The following is an 11,045-nucleotide window of genomic DNA, read 5'->3' as shown; positions in this document are numbered from 1 at the left end:
AGCTTATTCCCTGGAACCAACTGGTGTGGACGAGGAGCTAAGGTTCCACATGAGGCAACTGCACCTATGATAAACACGCGGACAGGATGTAGGCAGGTGGACGAGCGCAACTCTCTCTTCCAGGCGAGGTGGTCCCCTTCTGTTTCCCCACCATATTCATCTCCATATTAGAGAACACACACACACGCTTTTATCCATTTATTTCTTACATTTGTCTTTTTAAAAAAATATTTATTTGTATGAGATTTGTGTTTTGCCTGAGTGTATGTCTGTGTATTATGTGAGCACAGGAGTCTGTGGTGGCCAGAAAAGGGTGTCAGAGTCCCCGAACTGGGGTTACAGGTGGTTGTAAGACACCTTATGCATGCTGGGAAGTGTACCCTGGGTCCACTGTAGAAACAGGAAGTGTTTTCACCACCTCGCCATCTCTCCAGCCCCTTACACTTGTCTTCCATATCAAACTATATTTCTTAGAGACCAGAGTGTGAACACAGGTACCCTATTCTGATAACTCCAAATGGCACAGGTTTTATAGTTGAGGAAGATCTAAACTTCCCCTGGCATTTCTTTCACTATCACTTGTGACTATGGGTCAGCACAGCTTTCTTACTTTTAGAAAAAAACTATTTATTTTATGTATACATCATGTGCACGCAGGTTGCCAGAGGAGGCTAAGAGAGAACGTCTGGTGTCCCCTGGGACTGAAGTTACAGGAGGCTGTGAGTTGCCATGTTGCTGGGAATTGAATCAGCCACTGAGCCATCCACCCCTACAGCAAACGTCTTCAGTAGGCCTAATAACAGCCATTCGTATGAATGCTTATAATATCATTGTGGAGTTGAAAATGTACTCACTTGCCGGGCGGTGGTGGCGCACGCCTTTAATCCCAGCACTTGGGAGGCAGAGGCTGGCGGATCTTTGTGAGTTCGAGACCAGCCTGGTCTACAAGAGCTAGTTCCAGGACAGGCTCCAAAACCACAGAGAAACCCTGTCTCGAAAAAACTAAAAAAAAAAAAAGAAAAAAGAAAATGTACTCACTTATTGTCCTTTCTTTTAGGAAAGTGTTTGGCATAGGTGAACCCCCTCACACACACACATTCATACATCTCCAGTAAGTTTATTGGAGTAATTTACAGAGAGCATGGGTGACTTAAAGGTAACTAAAACATCAAACTTCCCTCCTCACACACACAGACCCTTACAGGCATCTTCAACATCAAAGAGCCCCACCTCAGTAAATAGTTTATGTATCATGTCATTTCAGGAGGGGGTCACATGAAGGATGGTGAGCCTCTCAAGCCTCCTCCTCCTGGGGGGGGTGTTAGAGGGAGAGAGACAGAGAGGCACTCAGAAATAATGACAGAGGCACACAGAGACAGAGAGACACACGGAGACAGAGACACACAGAGACAGGGTCACACAGAGATAGAGAGACACACAGAGACAGAGGCACAAGGAGACAGAGGCACACAGAGACAGAGAGACACACAGAGACAGAGAGACACACAGAGACAGGGTCACACAGAGATAGAGAGACACATAGAGACAGGGTCACACAGAGACAGAGAGACACACAGAGACAGAGACACACGGAGACAGAGAGACACACGGAGACAGGGTCACACAGAGACAGGGTCACACAGAGATAGAGAGACACATAGAGACAGAGGCACACAGAGACAGAGAGACACACAGAGAGATAAGATAGTTATTTTGTCAGAGGCACCTCAAGCCTCAAAATCAGCATCTCATACTTGATCATTCTGACTCAAATCAAAGAAGGAAGAAGTGGGGGCAGAGGAAGGGAAGAGAAAAAACCCAGCATCTGTTAGCATGTCTAGATCCTTAAAAGGCTTGGCGTTCAGTTTTCCTACGCCTCCACGCTCCCAGCTTCCCCTAAGGTTACTATCTACCAGGCTGGAGCTGAAAGGGTGTCAAATGGGTGGAGCCGGTGGCAATATGGATGTAAACACTCCCTATGAGTCAGCTGTAAATTCAATTCAAATCCCCAGTCTCCTTGTCTTCCTGGCTCATCATGGTTACCACCAAAATGACGGCTGCTTTTAGAAACCCTAACAGGAGACAGGTAAAATGGGGTTTGGTTTTTCTTCTTACTGTAGTGCTTATGAAGGTGCAATTACCGCAGCTGGGAATTTCAATTTTTTCTGAATTTGGATTTGTGTGCCTCGTTTCATCTTTTAAAGCACAGAAGCTGCTGCTGACTGTGTCTTCAGTTTTATTTTAAGAATATTATCTCACTGTACTGTGGCCATTCACGTAAGCAACCAGGAGTTATATAAAGTGGTAGGTTTAATTCCACACCTTCAAGCGAGGTGTTTTAATAATTAGCTTCTGTACTTCAATAGTTTCTTTTTTTTTTTTTTTTTTATTTTTTTTTCTTTTAATCACTGCTTGGCCCATTTCTATCTAGCCTCTTCTAGGCTAACTCTCGCACCTGGACTAGCCCATTTCTAATAATCTGCTGTAGCTCACAAGGTGGCTTACCAGAGAGATTCTAGCCTATGTTCATCCTGGGTCAGAGCTTCATTGCATGTGTCTGCCTGGGAGTGGGGAGAATACTTCAATAGTTTCTTCTCCTGCTGTTGCTGGTACTTGTTTTATCTATTCAATGGACAGAGGCCTACTTTGTCTGTTTAGGCTTCTAATTTCTCACATGGAGATAAAGATTAGCCCAGGAAAATGGTTACCATAATATCTATTCACAAGTTCTAGCTGGTGGCAGTGTTGGCAGGTGTTTTTTTCCAATCTGGGTTACATATGGTTCTATCCAAAAATACTATAAAGCAACAGTGGTTTTTGTTTTGGTGGAAATGAGGACAGGGCTAATTTACATCGAATAAATTTTGTCTCTGGCTTTACTGACACAGACCATTTTATGTGAAGCAGAAACACATTTAACACATCTGCCACCGGGGACTTAAGATTTTATTTTCTCAAGCTTCCTTCCTTCCTTAGTGTATGGTGTGTCATGAGTGTGTAAATGCGGGTGTGTGAGTGTGTAAATGCGGGTGCACGAGTGCCGCCCGTGCACATCAGGGGTCAAAGGACAGCTGCGTTCTCAGCTTCCACCTTGTCGGGGCAGGATCCATCTTGTTTGTGTTGCTGTGCACTCCAGACTGTGGTAGGTGAACCTTCTGGGTGATTCTCCGTCTCTGCTTTCCATCTCCCAGAGCAGAAGTGCAGGGATTATGGATGCATGCCACGGCTTCCGTCCTGTCTTTGTGTATGTCCCAGGGGCTGAATGCAGGCTGTCAGACTTGTATGGCTAATGCTTTTGTGCATTGGGCCATCTCCCTGGCTGCAGGCTCAGCTTTAACTAGCCGACGAAGAAACAGAACTGCACAAGGTAAAAACCCAAACAACTAGCAGGTGGTAGAGTCAGGATTTTTTTTTTTTCTAACTCAGAGTCTTTTAGATATTTGCACTGATACTCTGTGACTTTGGAAAATAGCAATTGCAATAATTACCACTTAGTGGGTGTTTACATGCCTTACATATTCATTCCACGAAATGATCAGTTCAGTGCTTAAGTAGATATTACTAAGTGTTTTATGGGATAGAAGATTGGGGTATGAGGAGGTTAAACATAGTTTTGCCAAGTACACTTAAACTTTTAGATGATAACCTCCAGTCATTGGCTGAATGAAACCTGGAATTTACTAGTTCTCAGAAAATTCGGCAGTTGAAGTGAAATTACTAATGATAGTTGCATCAAATTTTATCTTGCTTTAAAACATACTTGAAGTCAAGAAACAAACATTCTTCCCTTTTTATAAGGTGATGGAGAAATGGCACGGTACTGTTGTCCTGTTTTGGTGGTATGCTTTCGAGAGCTGTCGTTTCGTTTGACGGAATTTAAAGACAGATAAAGTGGCTATGGCCCAGCAAGCTATGTTCTGAACCCTCACATGTGAAGACTGCTGTTCAGATCCTTAGAACCGCATGGCGCTGCAGCTTGCCTGTAATCCCAGCACTCAAAAGGTCCACACAAAATCCTAGAAGCAAACTGGCTAGATGAACCAGATCAGAGCACTCCAGTTTCAATCGGGAGGCTTTGCCTCAATGAATAAGGAAGAGGGTGACTGAAGAAATGCCCCAATAATCAGCCTCACGCCTCCACACACATGCACACTCACAGGCCTACACCCATGTGAACAGGTATGTCCTAGACAGACACATGTAGAGAAGGAGAGAGAGGAGGAAAGAGACAGACAGACAGACAAACTGGAGCCACAAGCTCAGTTTCAATCAGCATTCTGCATCTACCTCCACACAAGGGTCAGAGGTGACAAGAGTGTATGCCGTGCTGTGATTGTTAGAACCCCAGTAAGTGGAGAGGCCCCAGCTTTGAGCCACGAGTATCTTACATTCCTGTTGTGCTAAGTAAAGTGCCTAACAAGTTAACTGTTTCGGATTGAGCTTTATTTTTCCCAAAGCAAAAGTTTTGAGCATTATCTGGGACTCTGGGTGGAGGGAGTGCCTTCCTCTTCTTCCTGGAATAGCACCCCCAATCTAACTTCTGTGTCTGTGGGCTCCTGACCGCGGGCGCTGTTACTGCACTTGGAATGTGTGAGTGTGACTGAAAAGCTGAAACTGTTGAGACACAAGTGGTCTCGCGTGGCCAGTGGCTCTCACAGACCCGAATTAGACAGTGTGACCCAAGAGTAAAAACAAGTGCCCTGCTTTTCCAAGGAAGCGTAGATGCCAGCTGCCCTGGGTGACAGGGGTGGCGTCCACCCCCAGGATGACGGTGGTGGCGTCCACCGTGGATTTGACCTGGCCATGAGTTCTGCCTCTGTACCTGGGGTGACTTGACCTCTCTGAAGAATGCCTCCCTTGTTTTCTTTTGGTGACCAATGGGGCTCATGTGGCTGGCTTGAACACTTTTGGCAGTCAGCAGCGTGGTTTTCGGTAACTTAACCCTTGGCAGGTTAGAGGAGTTTCCTTCCTGGATGGTGACCTAAATCCACGCTACAAGTATGCAGTGTGAGATGCAGGGAACTGAATTGCTAACTGAATAGGTCGTGCTGCTGCCCACTGCCTCATTTACTGTCTCCTCCATGTGAGAGTCTAGACTCTAGAGTGTGAGCAGCAGAGAGGCAGAGGCAGAGGTGGTGTCAGAGGAGAATTCGCACAGGGGAATATCACTTACGAAAGTGCCTGGGCACCTGCGAGTGTTAGAATTAACAATCAAAGTGGGGCATCAATGTGTAAGCTCTCTTACCAAATACATGGACGCACTTGGGGCAAGGGAAAGAAAGGCGTAAACCAGGGATAATGCTGGAGGGTCGGAGCTAATGGCCCCCCTCAGGGCTATTATTCTGAGATTAGTATTTTAAAATGATTACATTGGATTACATTGTGACATGCTGAGCACAGTAAGCTGCTCCTCTAGCCCTGCTCTGACTGTTTTCACTGCATTCTGTTTTGTCTTTTCTGGAATTCTGCATACATGGAATTATATATTATATATCCCGTTGTCATTCTTTTTAAAATTGGTAATTCATTCACATACTTTTAAAATGGAAAAGTACTATTTTAAGCCTTTTGGGTATTCACAAAAAAGTCCTCTTCCCATCTCTGGAAATGTTTCACTCTCAATTACCCCGTCTTCCACTTTTGAAACCACCAGTGTTAATAGTTTGACGGTGTCCTCAGCTATAGCTATTCCCACCCACCCACCCAAGATAGGGTTTCTCTGTGTGTAGCCTTGGCTGTCCTGGAACTCGCTCCACAGACCAGGCTGGCCTGGAACTCACAGAGATCCACTTGCTTCTGCTTCCTAAGTGTTGGGATCAAAGGTGTGCACCACCATCGCCTGGCATATTCTTCTTCTTTTTAAAGATTTATTTATTTATTACATATACAGTGTGTTCTGCTTGCATGTATACTTGCAGGCCAGAAGAGGGCACCAGATCTCATTACAGATGGTTGTGAGTCACCATGTGGTTGCTGGGAATTGAACTCAGGACCTCTGGAAGAGCAGTCAGTGCTCTTAACCTCTGAGCCATCTCTCCAGCCCTGGCATATTCTTCTTCTTCTTTTTTTTTTGTTTGTTTTTTGTTTTTTTTTTTGTTGTTGATTTTTTTTTTTGTTTTGTTTTTCGAGACAGGGTTTCTCTGTGGCTTTGGAGCCTGTCCTGGAACTAGCTCTGTAGACCAGGCTGGTCTCGAACTCACAGAGATCTGCCTGCCTCTGCCTCCCAAGTGCTGGGATTAAAGGCGTGCGCCACCATCGCCCGGCTATGGCATATTCTTCTTAACTAGGAGGTTTGAGCACTGTTTTAAATATTATTCAAAGAACCTTAGGGCACCCCATTTATTTCTATAATACCTAGTGTTCTTTTTAGGTTCTGACTCCAGACGTCAAAATATGACATTTACTTATGATGTCAGTAAACTTTAAGCCATATCTAGTTCAAGTTCTTGAACCTATGATTCTAGAATCCATTGAACAAATATGAAAATATGACTACAAATCACATAAAACAAACCCTCCTGGCCTTATGGAGCCAGATGCTTAGTAGGAGACTCTAAACATTCCCAAAGGAGTCCTGTAATTACAGTTTCCTGGAAGGTGATTGGCAGGACTAACATAGGGGGGGTCAATCAAAGGGTGCGTCTCCGACTCAGAGACCAGGGCCTGGGTGAGATGAGGGCCAGAGAGGAGAGAGGTGTTTGGCCCTGGAGGACTTGGTTAGGAGGTGTTTTGGGACGTTGGACAGGGACAAGGTCACATGACACAGTATTCTGAACAAGCATTCTTCCTGTGTTGTGAGGAGATTTAGAGGAGGGCAGGAGGGTTGTGGATAAATTAGGTCACTGTCCTGACAGTCTACCTGCAGGGGAGAGTAAGTTTGATAAGGGTGGTTGGTGCTGGGGGGACATAGGACAGGTACAAGGAAACTTTAGCAGATAAAAGCAACAGGATCAGCAAATAAATTGGAGAAGTAGATGATAAAAATGTTTCGTTTTGTTATGCAAGATGCATTAAGTTATAATGAAGTTGATAAGTTGACTTTAATAACATGATCTAAAGTTATGCAAAAAATTGCCTCAGACTGTTTTGAAATTTTCAAAGGTTTTAGCTGGGTGGAGAACATGGTTTTACTTCCCATTTCTTATTTCCTAGTCTTGTTGAAAAATACTCTTTTCTAGAAGTGCTTATGCTAGTGGAAACTTTTCCAGACAGGTCTCACAAATACAAATTCAAAAAACAGGGGTATCAGATTAGCAAACACTTTTGGAGCCTTTTTTTGACTGCACGATGGTAATTTCTATAATTTTGGTCACTTCTAAGTGTATAACGGAAATAATTTATAATGCCTTTATTATTTTTCTTGCTTGCTCTTCCTGAGACAGGACCCGAATGAATAGGCTGTTTTTTGTCCCGAACTAAGTACTTTCCTTCTAAGAATTTCTTCCTTGGTGTTGGAAAACTGCCCACTTTCTGCCCTCTGTCGGACTCCGAATAAACCCAGGGTGTCCAGAGGATCGCTGGGAGACCTGTTTAACCACAGAAAGTGCCACTGAGAGCTGGACTGGGGCAGCCTTCCCAAGGCTGCGCGTCCGCTCCGCGCGCCCCAGGCCTGGAAGCCGCAGGGGGACGCGGGGTGCTCGCCCCGGGGGCTCCGAGGGGGGTGTGTCTTCCGCAGCCCGGACTCGCGCCGGGCGGTCCCGGAGACTGGGAAGTCAGCAGTTTGCCGGGCCGAGGGCAGGGTGCAGGGAGAGAGGGGCGGAGGACGGAGTGGGATCTCCCCGCCTCCGCTCCCCGCGGTCCAATCCCTTCGGTTTCTGCTTTTGCTTCGCCAACCCGAGCCGCGGCCCTAACCTGCTCGCTCGAACCCATTATGCCGTAGAGGCCGGCCGGCCGTGGCTCTTTAAGGGCCTCGCCGCGCCTGCGCCCTGGGCTTTCTCTGGAGCGGCCCGGCCGGAGCCGGGCGGAGCTGGAGCGGGCGCGGGGCTGCGCGGGGTTCGCCTGAGTCGCGGGCGGAGCGGCGAGCGGCGAGCGGCCGGCGGAGGGTCCCGAGTGCCCGAGCTCCCGAGCGGCCGCCGGCTCGATGGGAAGTTCATGGTGAGGGCGACGTCCACCACCCCAGGTTTCCAAGGTGAGCGGCGCCGCGCCAGGCCGGGCCTGCGGCGAGGGAGGCGGGCGAGCGCCGTGCCGCTCCGAGGCCCGCGCCGCCGACCTGGGCCGCTGCCGGGCTTGCGGCGCGAGCCTGCCGGGGCCTGCGTGCCTCGGGCGGCCTCGGGGGCGCCCCGGCCCGGGAGTCGTCCCGGACTTGGAAAGTTGGCGTCCCCCCCCCCCCCCCCATTTGGCCTCCGGGTTACGCGCGCGGCGGCGGCCGCAGGCAGGTGACGGGTCCGCCAGGTGCGCCGAGTGACCGCCCCGCTGGCCTCGGAGTTGACCGCGCGGTTTCCGGAGGTCGTGGCGGCGGTGGCTTCTCTGGTTTCCCTGACCTCGGGTCATCCCCGGGGGGCGTCGCCTCGCCCGGAGTTAGGCAAAACTTTCGGGCCGGTTCCCTCGCTCTCCTCCGGTTTTTGCTGGAGGGGATTTTAAAGAGCAGCAAGGAGGTTCCTTTGAGCGACGGTGGAGAAGAATAATCTGTTTTCTCCGCTGCGAGAACGAATTCCGGAGCTTCCTGAATGGAGTTTTTAGGGAAACCTGATCTGTTGCTAGTTTTTAATCTTTGCCTGGTGTTTTGTTTTTTTACATTTTAATAGTTAAAATTCCTTAGTGTTTCGGGAATTTGGCTTCTGTAGAACAGAAAATGCTCTCCTTTGACAAGTTTGTGTCAAGAAGAAATAGACATTTTTTGGTTGGGATGTATGCCCTTTGAGAACTGAAGTTGTTTGTTTGTTTGGTTTTGTTCTTGCTGTGTGGACTAGGCTGTTGACAGACGCCCGCCTCCCACCTCCTTCGAGGATTTTGCCACTATTTCTGATAGATACTGTTTTGTTTTTAGCTTTCTGACTTTAGGTTCTGTCGGGCCTTTCCCAAGGCTGTTGTACCGATGAGTTCTCAGCGAAAATCCAGTACTTACTGACGATGCTTAATTTTTTTTAAGAGTCTGCGAATTGGGTGGTGGTACAGTACTTTATCAGTGTGTGGGTTTAATTTGCATTTTTGTGGTGACTGGGGTGAAAATTACTTTATTAGCCATTTCTATATTTTGTGAAGTGCCTCTTTTACATAATATGCTTAGTTTTTCATTATCTTTTTATTTCCCTACTTTTTTTTCAGTGCTGGGGACAGAACCTATGTCCTTGTATAAGCAACTGTATTACTTTCCAGGGTTTCTTTTCTCAGTGGTCTGAAAATATCTGCAGAATTCTAGAAATAAACAACTTAGAAGTCTTGAACTTTTTTTCTTGAATTTATTTAGGTACTCTTGCCCGTCACCATTCTTAGCCCTTGATACACATTAGCTAGCTCTCTGAGTTTTTAAGTTTTAAATTACATGCCACTTTTGAGTAGCTGAGCACTCTCCAAGTGGGATGTCAATTACTCAATTGTCTAGGCTATCTAGGCTGTACCAGACTTTAGTCAGTAACTCTTGGGGTCGTCTGGTCAGCTGCCTTGGTGTTCCGCCGCCTGTGCTGAGTATCTCTTATTTTACTTAGTAATGGCCCCAAGTGCTAGCGTACTTCACTGTTGAATGTGCTGAAAGTGGAACTGTAGAATGCTTCTTTGAAGTGAAAACGTGAATGGTCTTGACTTAATAGTACAGTGTAGCGTTGCTGCTAAGATCTTAAGAACAATCCGCAGTCTGTAAACCCCAGGAAGGATAAAGGAGTTGTGATAGGGTTCCCCATAGCCTTCTTCCTGCACAGCACAGACACTGTGATGGGTGAGAGGGAACTTCTGGGTATCCATGGGATGCCTTGGAATGTGTCCCCTGTGGCTGAGGGGACCTGATCCGTCTGTCTGGCTGCCAGTGTTCTGAAAGCTGGGCAGAGGAAAGGGACAGTGGGTGGCTGTTTGCTAAAAAACACTTCTGCCTAATCCCTTGGCTTTCAGCCTTCAAGCTCACTCTCCTTGAGTCTGGAGTTGGTCCAGGTCAGTGTTTCCAGGAATAAATTATGAGAGGATAGGAGTGGGAACCTAGAAAGTGTAAGTGTATCCTTATACAGACTGACTGTCTTCATCTTTTCCCCATTGACCTTGAGTCATGCAGATCCTTAGTCTTTGGGGCTTTTGTGAGTGGCCCACACTAGTTTCTTCTTGTCCATATCCCCATTTGTAATCTTTCAGTATGTTTGGCTCCTCCCCTCGGTGTCACTAATTCCTAGTTCTCTTTAATCCCAGCACTTGGGAGGCAGAGACAGGAACTGGAGTCACAGACAGTTGTGAGCTGCCTTGTGAGTGCTGGGAATTGAACTCAGGTCCTCTGGGAGAGTAGCCAGCACTCTTAACTGCTGAGCTATTTCTCCAATCCTTCTTTGTCTTGTTTTGTTTGGGAGGGATCCACACAGCCCAGGCTGACCTTGAACTCTTGATCCTTTCGTCTTCATTTCTGTGGAGATTACAGGCTTTTGTCACCAAGACCAACTCTTCTGTTCTTTTTAGAAGGGCTCGTTGCTCCAGAATTTTACAGTGTCAGAATTGGAAATTATTTTTAAGGATAATTCAGTCTAATGAACTATTTGATACTTTCTCTAAAGCCCTTGTTAATCCTAAATGTGGAAAAGTTAGGTAAGGGAATGGGAAATGTATTTGGTCATTTGGAAGCCTATAAATCTATGTGTTCATTAACCGTTGAGTAAGAGATTTTGCCTGTTTGTGATATGTAATATTAAAACTTATTGAAATGTTAGGATGATTTTGCCATTTCAGTAATTATACTTGAATGAAAGTACTGTAATAGGATGAGGTAGTAGTACTTAAAATGTTTTATTTAGAAAAGGTCCCTCCCCCCAGCAGTGGGAGAGGGGCACTGGCCTTGCGTATGCTAACTACTACAGCTATACCTCCATACCTGTTCCTAAAAGTTTCACACCAGAAGAAGTAGGAAACTGTTGCTA

The 11,045-nt window shown here is 46.6% G+C and overlaps 1 protein-coding gene across 1 annotated transcript in view; it reads left to right on the top strand.

Moving 5' to 3' along the window:
- Positions 1-1,958: 1,958 nt before the first annotated feature.
- The window catches only part of LOC121433603 (EVI5-like protein), a 94,664-nt gene continuing 85,577 nt past the window's right edge, over positions 1,959-11,045 (top strand). Inside the window, exon 1 of the mRNA XM_041632089.1 lies at positions 1,959-2,086. Within this exon, the coding sequence (XP_041488023.1) occupies positions 2,036-2,086 (51 nt within the window). The 5' untranslated portion in view covers positions 1,959-2,035. The remainder of the gene's footprint in view (positions 2,087-11,045) is intronic.

Source organism: Microtus oregoni, unplaced genomic scaffold (assembly GCF_018167655.1).
Source record: "Microtus oregoni isolate MIOR12 unplaced genomic scaffold, Mior012 000040F_ref0000088, whole genome shotgun sequence".
NCBI lineage: Eukaryota > Metazoa > Chordata > Mammalia > Rodentia > Cricetidae > Microtus > Microtus oregoni.
This window is presented reverse-complemented; position numbering and strand designations above follow the sequence as displayed.